The sequence below is a fragment of the Peromyscus maniculatus genome, chromosome 9, assembly GCF_049852395.1.
Source record: "Peromyscus maniculatus bairdii isolate BWxNUB_F1_BW_parent chromosome 9, HU_Pman_BW_mat_3.1, whole genome shotgun sequence".
NCBI lineage: Eukaryota > Metazoa > Chordata > Mammalia > Rodentia > Cricetidae > Peromyscus > Peromyscus maniculatus.
The window spans coordinates 9,007,168-9,030,260 of NC_134860.1; the positions used below are offsets into that span (position 1 = coordinate 9,007,168).

Genomic DNA, 23,093 nt, shown 5'->3' on the forward strand with positions numbered 1-23,093 from the left:
TTAGCTTTTCTTTTTTATCATTATTTGTACTCTTTAAAGAAATTAATACTTAGAAACTTGAATTTATTTAATTGGAAGGTTATTGATGTTTTGAGAAATCGTGCATTTAACAAATATTTAAGAAATTGTATACTGATAATTCTATATAACCAAAAGGCTCATCAGTGTTTTTCTTTTCCTTTTAGAAACTTTGTAGAGGATGCCTCATGACGAAGTCCCCAACTCACCTCAACCTCAGGAGCAAGACTGTTCACTAAGTCAGCATGCCAGTGCTAATGAAGACATGCTGGTTGGGCAGGAGAGTGGAGGGGACTCAGAGGCTGGGGAGTGCCTCTCTGCTTCCTGTGAGTACGGGCCATCCACATCGGCTGAAGCTTGTGTGTTGGCAGCCACAAGGCGAGGGCCAGCCCTGCTGCACATTGACCGGCATCAGATCCCCTCGGTGGAGCCCAGTGCTCAGGCCCTGGAGCTGCAGGGCCTGGGTGTGGATGTCTATGACCAGGCCATCCTGGAACAGGGTGTGCTTCAGCAGGTGGACAGTGCCATGCACGAGGCCAGCCGTGGGGCCCAGTTCGCGGATGCCGAGAAGGATTATCAGTCAGTCCTGGATGACCTCATGTGAGTGGGGGCCTTGTTTTGTCAGACTTGAGTTGAAACATGACAGGGAAATTCAGGGAATAGAAAGCTGAGATTTGGGAAACAGTTGGTTAGGATAGCCCTCCATTTGCATTTTGAGCTCCTGTTCCTTCAGGAACAAAATTGCTTAGAGAGGTAAGTGCTCAGATCAGCTCCTAAAGTCCTGTCCTTGCCTAGGGTCTGGGAGAGAAAGGCTGTCCTAAAGCACATGCTGAGTGCTCTTAGGAGATATCCATGGGATATCTGAGACACGTGAGATACCGGAAGGGTGTCACCCATCATCACCTTTCTCTCTTCTGTAGTTTGTAGTTTGCTCTTCCCAAACTTAATGTTTATTCTTTTGGCAGTTTTTCAGATTTTCATTTGTAAAAATATGAGAATAAACTCCCTGCCCTTCATTTCCTTTGTCCTATTTTTGGCTCTAAAGAAAGATTCAGTTGGGTTGGGGATTTAGCTCAGTGGTAGAGCACTTGCCTAGCAAGTGCAAGGCCCTGGGTTCGGTCCTCAGTTCTGAAAAAAATAAAAAAAATAATAAATAAAAGCAAGATTCAGTCCCGTGGAGACTTCTTTTGTGTTGTAGAGGAGGAAGACATGGGTTCTGCTGAGCGCAGTACCCCGGTGGGGAAGGTGGTGCTCCAGCCTGGGGGAGAGGCCACGAGCTGGGAGGTGGTGAGTGTGGAGCTCACCTCTCCTCCTGGTGATGTCTAGGTAGGGCCAGACATAAGCAAGAGCAACTACGGCAACCCCGGTGCATGGCTGGGGAGCGAGGCAGGTGAGTGAGCCTGATGGTGGCTGCCCAGCTGGAAAGGCCGGGAATAGGTTTCTACAGATGCTTAAAGGGCACGTTTTCTCTTAACAGTTCCTTGTCTCTAATTGTTTGATTTTTTTTTATTTCAAGTAATTATTATTGTTATTGTTTAGTTTCGGCCCCCTGAGTAGCTCATCTTTTTGCTTGGTGTTTTGAAACCGTTAGTGTTCCCTGCAGTGACCCACCTTCTGTGATTGATCTTAGAGCTGTGTCTGCTTTCTACAGAGGTGTCAGAGGAGAATGCTGTGGAGTTACTGCTTAGATAGCTAGTAACTTGCATCGTTACCCTGAAATCTGTAAAGAATACAAACAGCAAATTATGAGATTGATTTTCTCCTTTAAAAATTAGAAGCAGTAATTTTGTAGCATTTTAGGAGCAACTAATTTTCAGTTGTTCTTTTCTCTTTACACCATGAAGTTTATTGTTATGGTAGAAGAATTTCCAGTTCTGTGAAGGAAAACATTTTCACAGATGAACGATTCACTTAAGGAAAATGATTAAGCACTTTCAGGACTTTGTCAAACTCTGGGAGGCTTCTGTGATGTGTATGAATTTCTTCATATATAAAGGAAACTTAGGGGGAGTTCTGTCCTTACCCCACTGTCCTGAATAAAGTAGACACTAAAAAATGCTTGTAGAAGAAATGGGTCGTTTGCACACAGGCGTGAGAAGTGAAATACCCAGAGAAGAGAACAGCGTTAGTACTTACCTTATGCTTTAATCTATTTGTAGCTGTGAAGAATGCATTCTGCTTTAGTTTTGTTTACATTTCAGATCATAAGAAGTAAAATAGATAGATTTCTATCATTTTCTCTACTTTATGCTATGAAAATGTTACCACAGGGAAAAAAAACAAGCAATTCTTCTTACTTTTCAGGTCGTGTACAACATCCCTGAGACAAATCAATAAAATTATAGAGCAACTTAGCCCTCAAGCTGCCACCAACAGAGATGTCAACAGGAAACTAGATTCTGTAAAACGTCAGAAGTATAACAAGGTGATGCTAATTGACGTACTAAGTACTGTATTTAAACAAAGTTACAGGTCAAGATCATTTACCAGCTTAGGAAGTGATCTGGAGAGGACGTGTGTTATGTGAAACAATATTATAATAGAAAAACATTGTTTTAAAAGGTGTATTTTTATTTTAAGTGTATGAGTGCTTTACCAGCATCTATGTATGTGTATCATGTGTGTGCTTGGTGCCTGCAGAGGCTGGGAGAGGACATTGGATCCCTTGTAACTCGAGTTATAGACAGTTGTGAGCCACCATATGCATGCTGGGAATTGAACCCAGGTCATCTGTAAGAGTAATAATTGCTCTTGACCACTGAGCCACCTCTCTAGTCCCACAATAGAAAAATTTGGGGTGCCTTTTTTTTTTTTTTCCTGGTTTTTTGAGACAGGGTTTCTCAGTGTAGTTTTGGTGCCTGTCCTGGATCTTGCTCTGCAGACCAGGCTGGCCTCGAACTCACAGAGATCCACCTGGCTCTGCCTCCTGAGTGCTGGGATTAAAGGCGTGCACCACCGCTGCCTGGCTTGGGGTGCCTTTTATTCGTGTGATCTGACAGCTCTGCTATATAGTATTTTTAATAACCCATACACACAGACACATATCCATGTGTATATATATATATATATATATATATATATATATATATATATATATATACACACACACACACATACATGTTTCCATCCATATTTGTGAGTAGTTCTTTTGTGGTTTCGCATGCTTCCTCACTTCTGTGTTCTTTCCTGGTCTTCCCTGTCACCATGTTACTCTACCATTCCAGCCTCTGACTGGGATGTGGCCTCTCACTCAGTCCCTTTGCTTTGTCTGGCCTTCGCTGCCCTGCTTAGGTCTTGCTTAGCCGAGAGTCTCCCTTTGTTTCCTGTGGATGCAGCCATCACCCCTCACAGGCTCCGTCTCTGCTTTGGGTGCAGTCAGCACAGCCACGTCGGGGCTGTCTTTAGAGGCAGAGAACTCAAGGGGAGGAAGATCTGTTACCTAGGATCCTGCTTTGCTCAGGCTGGAAACTTTGGAGAGTGGGATTTATCCACGACTTTGTGAAGGTTGAAACCTTACCTTTTGGATTTGCACACCTTTTGGATTTGCACACCTCCCTCCGTGTGGAAAGGGGTGGCAGTAACTAGGAAGGACGGCATTGATGGTTCAGTTCCTGGGCTTGCGGCTGACTCGTTGCAGCACATGAAGCACTTGTGCTTTTAAGTGCAGGTGAAGGCTGGGGGGAGACTCGGTTCTTGTGGCCCTCCTTTATTCTCCATGTCCTAGCCCGTTATTTCACCCGGACGTCAGAGCTGGCGGTTCAGTGCAGAGGAGTCTTCATAAATCAAAAAGGGGGCATTTGGCTTCTTGGGGCTTGGGATTTTAAGGATGGAAAGGACCAAAATTTAGGTGACTGGGTCATGGTGTGACCTAATTATATTTCCCCATCTTTCTTTAGCAAGACCTCGGTGTTTGGGATTTTCAGAGGGAAAGTGTTTTAAGTAGGATATTCTTGATGAGAGGAAGACTGAGAAAACAACAAATTGAACGTCGTGGTAGCATACTGTTGTTTGTGTTCACCGTTGTTTCCCTTTGCCCCCCACTCCAATGCTAAAGATCAACCCAGGGCCTTGTGTGCTAGGCAAGAGCTCTTTTCTCCATGAAGATAATCGAAGCACTTTGGTCTGGTTAATTGAGAGGCTTTAGGAAGGCCACACATCTGAGTTCTGAAATGCCAAGGGAGACAAAAAAGGAGTCTGAGGTACATGGAGGAAAAAGGCACAGTGTCTTTCGAAGTTTTTGATGGGATAGGGTACTGTAAAGGATGCCATTCATGGGCACTTCTCAATGGGCATGACTTTTTAACGTTTAAGCTCTTGTGTGTTTATTTCTTATCACTCTAGGCTCTTGCCTGCCATAGCCGTTTGGCTGCCAAGGTCAGAAACTGAGTTTAGTGATGTATCCAGAGTGTAAAGAGGGGGCCCAGAGAACATTTCCACCTTCCACATCAGGGCAGGTGACCTAAGTGCTCGGGCCCAAGGGTGAGGGCAGCCTGTGGGCATGGCTGGCTGCCTAGGAGCGCTCAAGCCAGTGTGCTGCAGGATTGCTCAGATACGGCTCTCTGGTGGTGTTACCTGTGGGCTTTCATTTCATGTTTATTTTACTCTTGACTAAAGTTTTAAAATTTTGTGGTATAATCCTTTGTATTTAACAATAAATCACTGCATTTTATATCTTGTATTTGGGGTTTACAATTCAAGGAACAACAGCTAAAGAAGATAACTGCAAAACAGAAACGTCTCCAGGCCATCCTTGGAGGGGCCGGGGTCCAAGTAGAACTGGATCAAGCCAGCCTGGAGGAGGAAGACACAGGTGAGGATGCTGGGGACAGCTTACCATGCTCTTAATTGATGCTTGGTGTCTGTATTCAGGGGAGGTGTTGTAGAACACATTGCTTTCCTCAGTGTCAGATGGGCCTGCGGAAATCTTGTCCTCCTACAGAACCAGAGCTCTTAAGTGACACAAGGTTTTTAGAGACTGAAATAAAATGTTAACCCGGTTCTCTGGAAGTTGCTGATGCACATTTAGTGTTAGGCTTAACAAATTGGAAATTTAAACATTCTTATGCATGTAACTTGATAAAGAGAACTAGCATCGTGATTAAGTCCATTTTGTAATCCCAGCATCGTCAATCAGCCTCTGTAGATGCTCACACTGTCCATCATTGTCAGTCAGCCTCTGTAGATGCTCACACTGTCCAGCATCGTCAGTCAGCCTCTGTAGATGCTCACACTGTCCAACATTGTCAGTCAGCCTCTGTAGATGCTCACACTGTCCAGCATCGTCAGTCAGCCTCTGTAGATGTTCTCACTGTCCAGCATCGTCAGTCAGCCTCTGTAGATGCTCACACTGTCCAGCATCGTCAGTCAGCCTCTGTAGATGTTCACACTGTCCAGCATCGTCAGTCAGCCTCTGTAGATGCTCACACTGTCCAGCATCGTCAGTCAGCCTCTGTAGATGCTCACACTGTCCAGCATCGTCAGTCAGCCTCTGTAGATGCTCACACTGTCCAGCATCGTCAGTCAGCCTCTGTAGATGTTCACACTGTCCAACATTGTCAGTCAGCCTCTGTAGATGCTCTCACTGTCCAGTATCGTCAGTCATCCTCTGTAGATGCTCACACTGTCCATCATTGTCAGTCAGCCTCTGTAGATGCTCACACTGTCCAACATTGTCAGTCAGCCTCTGTAGATGTTCACACTGTCCAGCATCATCAGTCAGCCTCTGTAGATGTTCTCACTGTCCAGCATCGTCAGTCAGCCTCTGTAGATGCTCACACTGTCCATCATTGTCAGTCAGCCTCTGTAGATGTTCACACTGTCCAGCATCATCAGTCAGCCTCTGTAGATGCTCACACTGTCCATCATTGTCAGTCAGCCTCTGTAGATGTTCACACTGTCCAGCATCATCAGTCAGCCTCTGTAGATGCTCACACTGTCCAACATTGTCAGTCAGCCTCTGTAGATGCTCACACTGTCCATCATTGTCAGTCAGCCTCTGTAGATGCTCACACTGTCCAGCATCGTCAGTCAGCCTCTGTAGATGTTCACACTTATCTTTAAGGAACATGGTGGACTTTCCAAGTATTCATTCTGTTATGGAAAGACTTTCAGGTTAGCCCATGGCCAGTATTCCTTTCAAGTACTCTTCAGGGTGGTTGTGCTTTGGAAAATCTCTTGGGAAAATGGATAAGCTCTGGAATTAATTCTTAGTTTCTGTATTTACACACTGTTGGCTGTTGCTTGGCCAGCACCTGCTTGAAATGTAAAGACTGAAGCTCCTTTGACTTTAGCTGATGAAGCAAACACTCTCTTTCAGCTCCTAGAATGTTTTCTTCATGTAGCCTGGAGGACTAGTGTGAAGAGTGTAGCAATGGACAACAGAAAAAATAAATGTGTTTTCCTCCCCCTACCCCCAAACAAGATCTCACTTGTAACTCAAGCTAGCCTCAAAATTGTGATCTTCCTGCATTATGTGTATGTCCTCACTCATGGCCTTAGATTTATTTTAAAGTTCAGTCTCATGTGATTCATTAATCTTACATCAGTGCTTTCTGCTGCTTGGGCTCTGGCTTTCCTATTAGTAAAGGAAATCTATTCCTGTCTGTCTAAAGCCGGCTGGTCTTTAGTTCTGGTGATGCTTTAGTAAAGGTTGGTGCAGAGTTCATAGGTACCTCCCTAAGTCCTGCAGCCTCTTTTCACCTCTGCTGAGTCAGCCTCTTGACAGCAACTGGTACCGCCTGTGCCTTGAGAGAGCCTCAGATGCTCTCTGCCTCCTGGCTTCTTTTCTGCCCTCTGATTAGTTCTGGTTAGTTTATTTTGGTTAGTTTATCCAGCAGTATCTCAAATGCTGATATTGCTTATGACTTGTTTAGTGTTCCTGTTCTGTTTTCTCTCCCTGAGTATCTCATCCCATGGATCTGGTGTCTTACAAATCTGTAGCCCCCTTTTTTCTGAACTCTTGGTTTACAGGATACTTTTCCATCTGACCACTAGCCATCACTGCGTACTGGTTCTTCTCTTTGTCCTTTGCCCTTGTCCTGTCTGTAAGGCCATAGAGCTGAATGCCAGTGTGGCCAGGCTTTGGGGACCCAGCTCTGTATTGCTGAGTGTGGACCTCTCTCAGCCCTTCAGGGGTCAGGGAAGTACGCTGCCCACATGCTTCCCTGAGGCCTTTCCTTGTAGTGACTATGAGGTTAAGAAGCTCTTTTCCTGGGTGTAGGTGGTGTGAAGAGAGACTACAAACACAGTGAGGCCTGGCTTTGCCAGTGTGACCTGGAGGGTAGCAGGCATGCTGCCCTCTGTTCAGCAGCGTACTGGGTACTGTAGGGATAGAAGAGAAGCTGGAAGAGTAAAGGTGGGAAAGAGAGTCCATCGTTATTCATAGCCGTGTGACGGTTCATATAGAAACTTCAAACGATTGATGTGGAATCAGCCCCTGACTTTTAGTAATAGCATTGAATACATATACAGAAAAGTTAGTCATTTTTGTATGCCAGGAAAAATAAATGATAAAATTTAATAAAGGTGCCAGTTGTAATCTAAATACCTAGAAATAAATCTTAGTAAAGAAGGTAGTTCTACAGTGTCTTATACATTTAAAACCTGCAAAATGTTATTGATAAAGGAAAACCTAAGTAAATGGGAAGATATACTGTAGTTGATACAGTATTATAAAGATGTTATTTCTCGCCAGTTGTGCAGCTGTAAGTTTCTCCAGTCCTACCTGGTTCCATGGCCACATGTTTCTACGGTCCTGCCCTGGCCCTGCAGTCCCACAGCCACTTATAAAATAATCACTTAGAGACTTACTGTTAATTGCAGATTATATGACCTATGGGTCAGGCTTCTTGCTAGCTCGCTCTTACAACTTAACTCGTTTCTGTTAATCTATAAGTTGCCATGTGGCCGTGGCGTTACTGGTCTGCTGGCATCTTGCTGCTCCGTGGGCAGCAGCTGGCATCTCCCCTATCTCCTTTCTCCTCTCACTATCTTGGATTTTCCCGCCTGGCTCCATCCTGCCCTGCCATAGGCCGGCCAATGCAGCCTTATTTACTAACTAATGGGAGTAACACATATTCACAGCATACAGAAAGACATCGGTGCTACCCCTCAGATATAAATCTGAGCCTTTTTTTTTTTTAATGGCAAATGGCATGTGTAAGACATGTAGGCTGGAGGTAAAGGTCATTAACAAGCTGATGCTAAAATCTGCCATCCCAGCTCTTGGGAGGCTGAATCAGGAGGATTGCTATGAATTTGAGACTAGCCTAGCCTACAGAGTAAGACCTGTAGTCTTACCCCTCCTTATTGAAGTAAAGAGAAAGAACACAATGCCAAGCTCTATTATAAAACTATAGTGATTAACACGGTGTGGTGTTGGGCTCAAGGATACTCAGGCCAGTGGATGGAAGAGAAGACTCAGGAAACAGGCCCCCATGTATAATCACTTGATTATGACAAAGATGGTAAGCAGTGTTATGATGAACAGTCTTTTGATCAATAATACTAATCTACATGAAAATAAAATGAATCTTGATCCGTATAAAAATATGTCTCAAGCAGATCATAGATCTGAATGTAATGATAAAAGGCTTTGAGAACATAACACAGGGAAGACATTATCACGATCCTGGGGGTAGGGGAGGCAAAGACTGAAGCAAGAGCAAAAATGTGCACATGGAAGAAAATGGTTTGTTAAATGGACTCTAATGACAGCCAAGAGCTGCTTGTCAAGATGGTGTGTAGACTGGGAGAAGGAGCTGCAGAGTAGGTGGGGGAGGAATTTGTAGGACATGCAAAGGGCTTGAATTATAATGCATTAAAAAAAAAAACCACAAACCTAGAAAAAAGGGTTAAAGACAGAGACTAAGAACAGTGGGTCCAGGATTTTGTCCACAAAAGTAGTACCTGAGGTCAGTGAATCTGAAAGGCCTTCTCTTTTCAGTGGGAATCAGTAAAATGATGGAATGGCAAGAATGTGGACCAGTCGGAACTCTTCAGCACTTTTGAAACTTAAGCTAGTGCCACTTTGCAAATCTATTCAGCAGTGTCTACTAAAGCTTAACATACTAAAGAATCAGATGCACATTATTATCAAAGGATGTCTACCAGAGTATTCATGGCAGCCTTGTTCTAAAATCTAGCAGCCCAAACCTGGAGACCACCCAAACTACATTAATAGTAGAAAGAGAAAATTGCAGTACAATCACAGAATAGTAGCAACACTAATTGAATAAAGTTCAGCTCAGTTTAGCAAATCAGTATGGATCTCACATGCAGAATGCCAGGCATAGCAGGCAGATATGAATGCATGAGTCATCCTTAGAGTCAGGCCTGCCACTATCTTGGGAGGCTGGAAGCTGAGCATTAGCTTGGAGGGTGTTCCAGGAATACTAGTAATTTCTATTACTAGATCTGGATGCTGATACATAATTGCAGATCGTGTTTTTGTGTGGATGTTCACAGAGCTGCTGGCTTGTGTACTCTGATGTATATTTTATTTCACTGCAGGGGTAGTGAAAAACTGACTGGTGACATTGGCCTCGTAGGTCTTTCATTTTCTGATTACATGATAAAGTGTCTTGCTGGAGGTCAGCTTCAGTTAGTGAGAGGGGTGTTTCTGGGTGACTGTACTTGGCATGTCTTCATGTTTAGTTCATCTTTTCATGTATTCACATCACATGTCTAGCATGGTATCATTCAGTATATCTGTGTGTATGTCCGTGTGTGTATGTCCATGTGTCTGTGTGTGCGTGTGTGTGTGTGTGTGTGTGTGTGTGTGTAGACCAGAGAGGACATCAGGACTTTGCCCTGCCGTTCTCTATCTTATTTCTTGAGACAGAGTTTCACATGAGCCCGGGCCTTGCTGTCCTAGCTAGCCTAGCTGGGCAGTGAGCCTGTAGGATCCACTCGCCTCTGCCCCTGTTGCTGGGGTTACGGCACTTTGTGGCCATGCCTGGCTTTCCATGGGTACTGAGGAGTTAAACTTCCATGGTCATGTTTTCACAGCAGGCCATCTCCCCAGCTCTCAGATGGCCCTTTCTGCAGTGAGGGGATCTCTTTTGTTGGTCAGTGTGCTGGCCATTGGTCACATCTAGCTGTTGAGCACTCACCGTATTGGAACTGTGGGATTCAGTTTTCCCCTGTCTGAACTGACCAGGCATGGGCCACCTGTGTCCTGTGGGCCACATGTGTCCTGGGAAAGCTATGGATGCAGCCCAACACATCTGTAGATGGCAGTGCCTTGTGGCAACGTCAGAGGGTCAGGCAGCGTGATTTAAGTGACGGGTAGTGACATGCAGGCTGTGCAGAGTAAGTACTTCATGTCTGTGTTAGCTAGGCATGCTGACTCTGTGAATGGAGGTCATCTGTTGGGCAAAGCCATGAAACGGAAACGTGGGGGATCGTTCCTCATGGACTGCTTCTTAACTGATGAGAAAACAGCTAAGTTTGTCTATTTATAACCAGTAGTGTGTAGATAAGCCTGCCTTTGACAGGGAACAGGTCTCTGACACATTTTTACTCAAATTCAAAGGTAGACAAAAGAACTAGTGTATAGTAAGGTAAATATTTAGTGTATTTATGAGGCGTTGTGATTTTTCAATGATATATATCATGTAGTGTGTAAGTTAGGTTAATCATGGCTGTCTTCTCGAACATCATCGTTTTTATGGTGAAACATGTAAACCCTATTCCAGCTGTTGAAACACAGGAGTTCTGTCTCTGCACGCCTCCTGCTGTGGAGGGGCGCCACAGACTTCTGCTGCTGTTTAATTGGGCTTTAGTCCCGTGCATCAGCCTTCCCTGTCCTCCCAGTGTTCTTCTCAGCTCTTGATGGTCGCATCCTACTCTCAACTTCCGTGAGATGAGCTCTTCTAGATGTACATACGAGGGAGAGCACACAGTACCTGTCTTTCTGTGTCTGCCTTGTTTCAGTTCGGTCTCCAGTCTGTGTTGTCACGGGTATAATAATTTCATCTTTTAAAAAATGGCTGCAGTGTCCCGTGGTAACGTGGACCACAGTTACAGTGTCATATTTTGGAGACAAGTTACTGAGAAAATACCTTTTTTTTTTTTTTTTTTTGGTTTTTTCGAGACAGGGTTTCTCTGTGTAGCTTTGCGCCTTTCCTGGAGCTCACTTGGTAGCCCAGGCTGGCCTCGAACTCACAGAGATCCACCTGGCTCTGCCTCCCGAGTGCTGGGATTAAAGGCGTGCGCCACCAACGCCCGGCCTGAGAAAATACCTTTTTAAACAGGAATATATTATATAAATGCTATAATAAACTTTGCTCTACTTCAGTCCACCGATTATTTTGTGAGTTGTTGGAAGTTCTTACTGTCTGTGAATGCATGGTTGTTTCCTGTGCGCTGTCTCAGAGTTTATGGAGTCTTCCTTGTTGTTTCCTTTTCAGAGGCGGGGCCATCATGTCTTGGCAGTATGCTCATGCCCGCCCAGGAGGCTGCCTGGGAAGAACTGATCCGCACTGGCCAGATGACACCATTTGGTACCCCAGCCCCTCAGAAACCGGAGAAAAAGCCTAGAAAGATAATGCTCAATGAAGTATCAGGCTTTGAAAAATATTTGGCAGACCAGGCACAACTGTCTTTTGAAAGGAAGAAACGAACTGCTAACAAAAAAGCAGCTAGAAAGGCTGTGGTCATAGCTGAGTCAAGCGCAGGACCCAATGAGACCAAACCGGACCAGAGCCGCCAAGTCCTCTCCCAAGCAGATAAGCGCTTGAAGAAGCATATGAGGAAGCTCCAGAAGAGGGCGCTGCAGTTCCAAGGGAAAGTGGGATTGCCATGGGGGAAGAAAGGTCTGGAGCCTGCTGTGAGGCCAGAGGCTGAGGGAGACACCGAGGGGGAGGAGTCTGGGTCCTTTCCCACTGATGGGGAAGAGGAAGAAGAGCAAGAGGAGGAGGAAGCGGTGGCCAACCTGTCTTCTGATGACATCAGCTATGAACTGAAGCCTCTGCGGAAGGGCCGGAAATACCAGAAGAAAGTCCCAGTGCATGAGGTTGATGATGACTTTTTCCCAAGTTCGGGGGAAGAAGATGAAGCCATGGAAGGAAGAGGAGGAGGTCGCAAGGTAGCGAGGTGCCGAGATGACGGCGATGAAGACTATTATAAGCAGCGGTTAAGGTCAGTGTGCAGGGGCTTGTGCCACTTACTGGCTGTTAGGAGACAGCCCTTTGAAGACCTTAGCTTTCCAGATCTACATTGCACTAGACACCCACATGTGCAGAAGCTGGACTTGCTGCCGTAGCCCACAGGAACCCGGACAGGACTCCTTAGTGGAGCTGGCCCCACACACTTCAGTCTTTATTCTAATTCAGAGGCAAGTCTGGGATGAGGAGCCGAGGGGAAGGCTGGGCAAGAGCTGAGAGGACTGATGTGAGCTGCGTTGAGTTTGCTCAGAGTGGTCATTCTGCAGCAAGTGCCAGGAGAGGAAAAGGTGGTGCCTTTGGTTTTTTCCCTTACGAGGTAGGATATTCATTTTAGAGAAATTTCCTTTGGAAAAAGTTGAAGCTTGTGCTGTGGCATACAAGCAACTATACTCTCTCAAATTTCCCCTTGTTGATTTTGAGAAAATAGTTGTCTACAGAATTATAGACCACCATAATGCTGAAGATAGATTGTGTGCACGGCACACATCCCCCTCGCTGCCACTGGGCATTGCTGAGACTGAGTTGGCTTTTATCTTCAGGACTTTGTCAGCACTTGGTGTGAGAGAAGAGGAGGTGAGTGTCTACATGGAGTTACAGTCGCCATTTCTGGGTAGTTTCTGTGAGCCAGGAAAAGTGCTCCACACACCACAGGCACAAGGTTTCTGCGTGAGCTCTGTAGGAGGTCTGCAGAGGTCAGGGGGGGAAAGGACCACAATACTTTTAAAATACTTACTATTGAGGTGGCTTTAGCCAGTCAACAGTGCTTTTATTTGCAACGAGAGGAGACCTGATTGATAGTATTTCCAGTAGCTTTCCATTGGCTGCCCTGGGTGGAAGTTCCTACTGATTTTCTTTAGTTCAGAAATGCTGTTAACTTTAGTCCAAGCTCCACATACATTGCATAACCTTTTCAGAGTTTCCTTTTTTCTTCAAGGCAGGGTTTCTCTGTGTAACAGCCCTGCCTGTCCTGGCACTCACTTTGTAGACCAGGCTGGCCTCTAGCTCACAGAGATTGACCTGCCTCTGCCTTCCCATTGCTGGGATTAAAGGCGTGCGCCACCATGCCCAAGTTTCTTAATGATAACTTAGGCCCAGGGACACTGCCCTCCTAGTAGCTCCTGTGTGGTAGTACATTGATGGGGAGGGGCTTATGTTTGTCTTTTCCCACTGTGACATTAGTTATTGTTCACACCTAATAGCTGTAATGTTTGAGAAATACTGCTCAATACTTTTAAACAGTGAATAGTGTCAGTTTTTACTGTAGAAAATTAATAAAAGTGTTAATCATAACATATTGATTATAAATGGAGCAATATATAGTCTTCTCATTAAACTGGGTCAATATTAAATATATTTTAAACATAGCAATTTATTTTGATTGAATTTTAAATATGGATATAGTTTAATTTCATGGCAATAACTTTTTCTTAATAATGTTAAGATTGTAAAACAATTTATTATTTCCAAAGCCATATCATAATCCATTTTTTTGCTAAAGTTACAGTAAAATCTCAGATGAATTTCAGAAATATCAATAACTCTTAATTGCCACCAAAATACGATAGCTCTTAAAATTTTATAGCTAGTTATTAAGGCTGTTAAGCTGCAGATATACACATTGAAATGTGTATATTACATCTCCTTTGGTACTCTTTTGATTGGGGGATGTTAAAAGAAAATAAAATGCTTAGTATTGAGAAGCATATTAATGTTTGAAATTTGCCAGTCACTGAATTCTGTTATGTGTTGCTGATCTTTGTAGACAGATTGAATTGTAGTAGTAGTCCTTGGACTGAAAAAGAACTTCAGGGTTGTTAATTATAGAATGACCAGAATAAGTCCATACTTTCCAGTATAGAAAACATTTTTTAAAGCGTTTAAAGTTTAAGCATATGTAACCAGGCTAAGAACTTTATATAAAACTTAACAAGTACAGATTGATTATAGCCTGCTCGTTATGATGCTCTTTTACACTGTTGAATGTGAGGGTGGGAAACTCCTAGAATGAAGATCCCAGGACTTAGGTTCTCTCAGTTGAGAGCCACAGGCTTCTCACTAGCTCAGGGCTCATCTTTACAAGGTATCTTTGTTTAGTGCAGTGGTCTCAACCTTCCTTAGTGTTGTGACCCTTTAACACAGTTCCTCGTGTGGTGGTGACCCCCAACCATAAATGATTTTCATTGCTATTTCATAACTGTAATTTGGCTACTGTTGGAATCGTAGTGTAAATATCTGATATGCAGAATATCTGATACGTGCCCCCTGTGAAGGGTGGTTGGACCCCCAGGGGTTGTCGACCACAGGTTGAGAGCTGCTGCTGTAGTCAGCTGCTCTGTAGGAATCTGTCGGCCGTTTCTGCACAGTCACCTCCTCCAGATTAGACAACGGTCACAGTCCTCCTCCTTTCTCAGATTAGGCCCAGGCTCTCAGCTCAGTCTTACATGTTCTGAGATGTGTATAAATCTCAGTCTTAGATTTGTAAACTGTCTCCCTCCGCTGTCCCCTTCCGTGTGTTTCTCATTCCTTCATGCACTGAGATCCTCAGGTGGGACCCAGGAGCTGCTGTAGATCAAATCTCTGAGTATTCCTATGCAGGAGCTTCAAAGTCGGTGTTTGTGGGCCCTTCCTCTTGCTGGATGAGTGCAGGTATCCATTAGCACTGTCTTTCTTCACATAGTGCTGGTGCTTCAGAGAGCTCCAAGCTAACTAGACTTTCTGGAGCTGATACACAGTCCACACTTTATTGTGGACGCAGATCCTTCCGCTTGTCTAGTCAAGGCTGGAGGCTAGCACCAGATGGTAACCTCTCCCAGCACAGTGGCCAGGTCAGCTGTACCTGTGCCTGGCACTTGCTACCTAGGTGCTGTGTGCTCATTTCCCAGTTGTGATGTGAGGTTAGCTCCGTTGCTTGGTCTTTGCTTCCACATTCGAGTGTATGTCTGCATCCTGGGACTGGCTTCTTGAGTTCTGGCAAAGAGACCATAGGCTGTGTGTCAGTGGACATGAACCGATACAGAACCTAAGTATGGAGGGGGCAGTGGGTACAGATCAGGGATGGAAGAAGTGCATTGCAGTGCAGGGCCTTGTCTATGCACTAGCTCAAACATGTTGGCATGGTCCTTGTGGGATGTGTAACATTCGCCTCCGAGTCTCACATGTGTCACTGGAAAGGAAATACTTCATGCCAGCGACAATAAGGAAGTGCGGCCCAACACTGCTCCCCCTCAGATTATGCTACAGGAAAGCATTTGAGAGCAAGTCAGTGAAACAAAGTTAGCATGTTTAGAGTGAAGATGAGGGATGATGGTACACATTTCAGCATGACAGACAGAGATGTTTAGCAAGGGCATGTCTACCCGAGACAATAGAGAGGAACACTTAGGGGTCTCTATAGTTTTTATGCATGTGATTTTGTGGCTTTCTAAATTACCTTGTTCAGAAGATATAATTCATAAGGATTAAAGATTAAATAGTTAAAAAAATAAGTAAAAATACATAAATTGGTTTACTTACTTATGGTAAAGAATTTCCATTTGTAAATGAAGTTGCACTCTAGTTTTATGAGGTGTGCCTTTGGTGTTCAAGGATGGGAGAGGAGTTAAACGTACAGACTTTCCGGCCTTGAGGAAGCTCGGCTTATTTGTTGTTTTACCTCCCCGTTAGCATCTTTAGGAACCATAGAGTTTCCTCTGTAGGACTTTTTTCTTTCTTTTTTTATTAAGAAATTTTTTTTATTCATTTTACATTCCAATCAAAGATCCCCCTCTTCCCTCCTGCCCCTCCAGCCTCCCCCTCCCAACCCACCCCCCCATTCCCTCCTACAGGAAGGAAGGTAAGGTCTCCCATGGGGAGGTCCATTTACTAGAGGCAGGCCCAAGCCCCTAGGACTCTTGGTTCTGCCGGTGTTGTTGACCGAGAAGCCAGCCTGAGGGGCTTCTTTCCTGCCCCATGTCCTTGTGGTTTATTTCTTTCTGTCTCACTGTGTGCTCTGGAGGCCAGCTGTTCCTCAGGGTCTGATTTGTGTTGCCTTAGCGATGTGGGTGATGGTGGTGATCTGTGGAGAGGCCTGACATCCACGTTCTCCCATCAGAACAGAAACTCAGCCTCTTCTCTACCTGCCAGCTCCAGCTTCTGGGAGTGGTCTGTTTTCCAGCAGATCCAGGCCTTCTTGGCGGCTGGGGATGAATACCAGAGTCCCTCAGTGATGTCCATCCTGGCTCCACTGTGTGGGTAAGGGACATCAGCCAACAGCGTTCCCACCAGCTCTTTGACCTTAAGATGGTAGAACAGAACTGTGCTGGCTCTGGCCTTCTCCCCAGCAGTAGTCAGCACTGCTCAGGTAGGCCAGGAGGCATGGATTTCCAGACTTTCTGTTGTCGGTTTCTGTCGGTGAGAGTAGGGGTAGCATTTACCGGTTAGCTTTAATTCATACCCGGAAGCCCTTGCTTCTGGTTCTGTCCAGCTGTGATTTAAGTTGCCCAGTGAACTGCCTGCACATCCTTAGTAAGGAGCAGGCGCTGCAGCAGGGCTTAGCAGCACAGACTGGTTTTGCACAACCTCTGGGAACTCTGCTCTCAGCGATGACTGGACAGGTTAGGCGTGGAAATTCTCCCCAAAGCTTGTCCAGGTGTGCTGTGGCACTGGCCGAGTTGGAAACTGCTAAGTTGTGTGTGTTGGTTGCTGTTTCCCTCCTGAGACCATAGCTTTTGGCCGGTTTGGTTTTCCTAAAATCTTCCCTAGTGTGCAGTGGTAACTGTGCTTATGTAAGAGAGGGCCTGGGTACAGGAGAGTCTCCGCCTCTGAGGCCATTGGAAAACGTTGGTAAGGACCTTGGGGTCTGCGGTGCAGTGCTCTCTGTTTTCAACTCTAAAGCAATATGGCACTGCTTTGGAGGTAGCCCTCCTGCAGGCCTCGCCTCCAGTCAGTTAAACCCCAGAGAGGCCAGAAACACTGTTTCAAGTGATGGGCTCCTCAGACCATCTGGCACACGGGGCTGAGTCCAGGGCTGCAGCCTGAAACTGGTTCCGGTTCATCCTGCTGCTGTGCTTACTGGCTTCCCTCTTCCTCCACTTGTTTTTAGTTGTAAACGTATAGCAGTATTAAGATGGGAAAAGCCTGTACGTATTTTCCTTCATTGTTCCAGTCTTTGAGCTTGTACATACCTGTTTTTGCCTTGTTACAGTTATAGTGGCCCTCACAACTATGTTATAGTCAACTTGCCCATGGTCTGTCTCACCACTAAGCTGAGGCCGGAAGCTGGGAGATGTTGGAAATGTTTCCTTCCTTTGTGGGGTTGGTGGAAAGTACAGTGTCCACGTGTGACCACAAGGTGGTGCCAAGAAGCAGCGCATAGCTGCCTCTTTGATGGCCACGAAAGCGAACAGGAAACCTCGAATCTGGGAGTTGGAGATGGTTTAGGGCGATGGCTTCTTAAACTTCGCTCACTGTCAGCGAAAGAGATAGTCTCACCTCGAAAGAGCAACAGAGGCAGTTTATTTCGGAGTAAATATGAGAGACGGTGGCCCAGAAACAGATTCAACTCACTTTAGTGCATTTTTTTGAATTTTACATTTTTATCTTCTTGTGCCCTATTTTTTACTTTATTTTATGTGAATAAACTGGAGTTGCAATGGCTGATAAAGGCTCAATTCCTTGTGTAAATGTTACAAAATGTCTTCTAGTTGTCTCAGGCTTTATCATCTGGGAAGCTAATGGCCCCTACTCCCCTTCACTGCGGACTGGGTGAGTTGGATCCTAGTATGGAGATTTGACATGCACATGGACATCTCGTGCTGCCAAGGATCAGTTCCTGAAAGGGTTCGAGCAAGCTATGAACTTTGAGGAGTCCTCTCTGGACTCCTCAAAAGGATAGCATCTGATGCGATAAGAACAGTCCGAGTAGCGGCACTCCTCCTCAGCAGCCCTGGGAGCCCTGGGAAGGGAAGGGAAGGCCGTGAGAAATCCAGCACATCTGGGTTTACCTGCTCCAGAGGACTCACAGCTTTGTCTCCTAGATGGGTTTTCTCTTCACTAGGGGGCGGTGTGAGGGGATGAGGGGCCGTCAGCTCCACCCTGTCTGGGGTCCAGCTCCTGCTAAAGACAGTGCTCTCAGAAGGCAGTTCTCCCAGCCTTCGCGCTGTGGATCCTTTCTTCCTGTCTTGCCAACATCCAGTTTTGCATTGGTTTGTCTCTGTTTGTTCCTCAGTTGGATCTTGCTTGGATGTGGGGGACCTTCAGCAGTTTTAGACTGTACATACTTAAGCAAAATCCAGTTGTTTTACTTGCAGAAAGGTGCAAGTAAATTTGATTTCTGGAAATCTAAGGTTAAAGTTTAATCTCCATTTGTTCTAGAAACCTAAATATAACAATTTGAAGATTGTTCTTTGTGTGTTTCCAGGAGCTCAATTTTTTGTCAAGGAAATAAGCTGGTTTTTGTTTTTGTTTTGTTTGTTTGTTTAACTTTCTTTGTAGGAATGTAGGTTTTAAAGAGAAAAGAAAGTTGATCCTCCCGCCCCCGGCATGTTTTCTTAGAGAGCATGCTGCCTTTGAAATGACAAAAGCGAGACACAGATGAAGACTAATTCCGCTTTCTGCTCTGTGCACACCTTTCATTCTCGGCTCAGGGCGTAATTGTGTGCATCAGTCTTAATTTACCCTGTGAGGTCTGGACTCCTAACTGAGGGCATTTCGTCTGCTCAGATGTACCAATTAAGTCTACCCAGATAGACTGTAAAAAGGGAGATAAGAAAAGTGAAACACCGAGTCCCTCGGTTTCACAAATGAGGCTAATCTGCAAGGGAGTCTTAGCTATCTGAAACAGAAAAGCCATCGCAGCACACAAATGCAAACTATATTAAATACCCAGATTGTCCCCATTGTGCTACTGTTGTAGAATTTCCTTCATGGAAATTGCAGTGAGTAGAGAATTATCTTGAGTTTGAAATTTCACAGTATTAACAGTGATTTGACTGTATGGTATGTGTTTTCTCCCCACTTCCAGTCTGAAATTGTCTTGGGCCCAGGGATCCTTGCAGCTGTCTCAGGGCAGTGGAGTGTGGGAGGGGCCTGCTCCTGTTTTGACTGTACAGCCCCAGGCTCCTCCTGTTTGCCAGTTCCCGGTAATAGGCATACTTTGTCCTGTTAGTGGGTTGGTGTGGGCAGTTGTGTCCATCGATTTGTCTGGTGTTAAGTGTGTCTCATGGGATGGTTCAGCTCAGATCATCTGTAGTCAGAACTGCCAGGCAGCTTTTCTGTGAGGTTGAAGGGTCTGTAGTGTCAGGTGACAGTGGCCTGTGACTTTGCCTGTGTATTCATAAGTGGGGCGGAGTCCTGCTCCTGCACAGAAGCAGTCTGTAGCATTGCTGATCTGTTTGGTTTTTGTTTTTTTTTGAGACAGGGTTTCTCTGTAGTTTTGGTGCCTGTCCTGGGTCTTGCTCTGTAGACCAGGCTGGCCTTGAACTTACAGAACTCCACCTGGCTCTGCCTCCTGAGTGCTGGGATTAAAGGCGTGCACCACCACCCGGAACTGATTTTTTTTTTTATAATAAACTTTATTATAAAATTTTGTAAAAAAATCACACAGTGATTAACTAGGCCCAAAGTCTGTACAGCTAACTGGTCATTGAGCACTGCTTACCTTTGGACAGACATTGAAGATGTGAGCATTGGTTTACCCTCCTTACAGAGGTCGTCAGTGACCCTTGTCTGGGAGTTTGGAACCCATTCAGAGTGCTGTAATGAAATAGAGAAATATTTAAAAAAATATGTAAATCTTTATATAAAATGTATGTGTAATCTCAAAATTTGTCCAGGAGGCTGGGGAGATGGGTAAAAGTTCTTATCATACAGGCCTGATGACCTGAGTTTAGTTCCCTGCAGCCCAAAGCTGCATGTGATGCTGTACATCTGGGATCTAGTGCTCCTCAGTGAAATAGGAGGTAGAGACAGAATTTGCTGGGAGCTCACAGGCTGGCTAGCCTGGGGTACCCTTCCTGCACAGTGGTGGGAACCACAAGCAAGTCCCCAACAAGGTGGGCAGAGAAACCAACTCCTGAAAGTTGTCTGTACTCCCCCAGGAGAAAAAACAAAACAAAAACAAAAGAACCCCACCACTACCCACAGAAAACTTGTCCGAGGCTGGCCAGCTGCCACATCCGAGTTGGAAGTCATAGGTCATGAGGTCAGTGTGTCAGGCTCAACTGGTAGCCGTGAGATTGGGTTTCACCCGTAAAACAGGGATCCGAGCAGTGCCCTGCCCACGGGAGAGACGACAGCAGGAGACAAGACTGAAGTAGGGAATGTAGCACCGAGGGCAAGATTCTGTCAAACTAGGAGACCTTGAAAAGATGTTCTGAGAGAACAGTGACCGCATTACTACAGATGCTGTGCATTTGAGGCGACCTTTCTCAAACACTGTGCGTTTGAGTGACCGTTCTCTTCCCAAAGATTTATTTATTATGTATGCAGTATTGTGCCTGCATGTATGCCTGCAGGCCAGAAGAGGGCACCAGACCTCATTAGAGATGGTTGTGAGCCACCATGTGGTTGCTGGGAATTGAACTCAGGACCTTTGGAAGAGTAGCCAGTGCTCTTAACCTCTGAGCCATCTCTCCAGCACAGGTGACCGTTCTCAAACACTGTGCATTTGAGCTTGAGATAGGCTCAGGTAGACCAGAATGGCCCTAAACTATATATTTGGGGCTACCTTGAACTCCTGATTATTCCTACTCTAACTCCTAAGTGCTGGGACTAGGGATCTGTACTGTGATCCCAGCTGCAATAGATGTTTTGATATTTATTTGTTGTTCATGTTTAAACTGCAGTTAACTAAAGTTTCTTGATTTTCCTGTTTGTTTTTAAATTAAAAGCAAACTGGAGAGATGGCTTAGCAGAAGAGCAGAGCTGCTCCTCCAGAGGACTGGATTCAGTTCCCAGCAGGACACCCTTCTGTGGCTCTGTGGGCATGAGGCCTGCAAGTGGTGCACAGACAGATACTGTAGGCAAAATACCCAGACACATAAAAGAAAATAAAGGTAAATAAATAAATAAAGGCTTAAAAAAATTAAAAACTTTAAAAAAGATTTGTTTTGTTTGGCCGAATAAATGAATGTGTACCACATATGTGCTTGATGCTCATGGAGTTCAGAAGAAGGCTCCATCCCCTGGAGCTGGAGTTAGAGATGATTGTGATCTACCATGTGGGTGCTGGGAACTGAACCCAGATCTCCTGCAAGAGCAAGAAGTGCTCTTAACTGCTGAGACATCTCTCTAGCCCTTGAGTTTATATCTTTTGTAAAGATTACAGAGTAGAATTATCAGATACCTACTATGTATGTGGTTTCCTTGATATTTTGTACAGATCCTATCTCATTTAGTCTTTGTAACAGACCACTGTTTGGCTCATTGGTCAAGGATAAGATGCAGCAGTGGGGAATGATATTTTCTGGAATGCAGGCCTCTCCTTCCCAGTTAAAGGCCTCTAAAACAGCTTGCTGTCTGTGTCAGGTTTTCTTTTCTCAGAGCTCATCTCAGTGGGTTCTACTCTAGTGGCCACCACTGGAGTCTGACGGGGTTACAGGAAGTAGGACCACCCCAAGAGAATACAATACCCACATTGTTCGCGTTGCTGCAGCAGTACCTGTTACAAGAACAGCATAAAGGAAAACATGAGGATGAGTTCATCAGAAGCATCATTCCCTTCCTGCTCGTATAAATATAGGTTAGAGCTAGCAACTCGATTCCTATCCCAAGAATTCTTTTCAAAGTAGAGGAATATTTTACTTATCCTTTTCAGGTGACAAACTTGGAACCAAAATTGTGTTCCCTGATTCTTCTACTGTCTGGGGTACAGAAACCAGTTATATTACAAGTGGACCCATTGGAGATTCCAAAAATTGAGCTCAATTTTGAAAATAAATTTTTAAGCTGGGCGGTGGTGGCGCACACCTTTAATCCTAGCACTTGGGAGGCAGAGCCAGGTGAATCTCTGTGAGTTCGAGGCCAGCCTCGTCTACAGAGCGAGATCCAGGACAGGCACCAAAACTACACAGAGAAACCCTGTCTAAAAAAACCAAAAAAAAAAAAAAAAAAAGAAAGAAAGAAAAGAAAATTTGTTTTATGTATTTTGTTTTTAATCGTTGAAAGTAATGAGCTCCCCTTTACCTCTTTAAATTATTAGTCTTCTAAGATTCTAAGTTAAGAATTTCTCTGACACTGTAGCTAGCTGCCCTCTTCCATGGAGCAGTCGTAGTCCCAGACTCTAATCATGCTTCTCTAGTAGGCAAAGTAAGTATAATATAGGGCCTTAGAGTAAGGTGGGTAAGATTAAGAAAGTCTCTAAAGGAGGTCGAACAGGAAGTTTCTAGAAACATTTCTGGATGGCCCACTTAGATAATTTTCAAATCAGGCTTCTCTGCCTCTGTCTTTCTTATCCTGAGCCCAATTCTGAGCGTTATTCACTGCTCAGCATTTATTGAGTGTCTGCTGTGAGCTCTAGGCCAGTCTGTCCTCTGATGGTTACCACCTGAACCGGGAGGCAGAGCAGGGTTTCGCTCTATGCTGGATTTCACGCTGTGGGCACTGTGGATGAGACTCCTGGGGAGCCTAGGATGTTGGTGGACAGGACGTCTAACTACTTGGTCAGGAAAAGCCTCCTCTAAGGAAAGGGAGCATGGTATCTGAAGGGTCTGCCAAGCGTGAAGATGTGCGTGTTGGAGGCCAGAGGCTGGGCACCGGATGTTCAGTTGGAGAGACTGAGGCCACAGATAAGGCATGGCCGAATGTAGCCAGCTGTGTTTTCCACTTCCATCATTTGACTGTCCTTGGAATGCTAGGCATGCTAAAACAAACAAACAAACAAACAAACAAACAAACAAACAGTAAATGGTGGCATTTAGCTTGCAGGGACCT

At 45.0% G+C, this 23,093-nt stretch overlaps 1 protein-coding gene across 1 annotated transcript in view; it reads left to right on the top strand.

Annotated features, from left to right (window-relative positions):
- Positions 1–23,093, top strand: part of Ercc6 (ERCC excision repair 6, chromatin remodeling factor) — an 84,626-nt gene that overhangs the window by 5,016 nt on the left and 56,517 nt on the right. Inside the window, exons 2-5 of the mRNA XM_006976723.4 lie at positions 186–618; positions 2,323–2,443; positions 4,717–4,828; positions 11,430–12,159. Of these exons, the coding sequence (XP_006976785.1) occupies positions 200–618; positions 2,323–2,443; positions 4,717–4,828; positions 11,430–12,159 (1,382 nt within the window). The 5' untranslated portion in view covers positions 186–199. The remainder of the gene's footprint in view (positions 1–185; positions 619–2,322; positions 2,444–4,716; positions 4,829–11,429; positions 12,160–23,093) is intronic.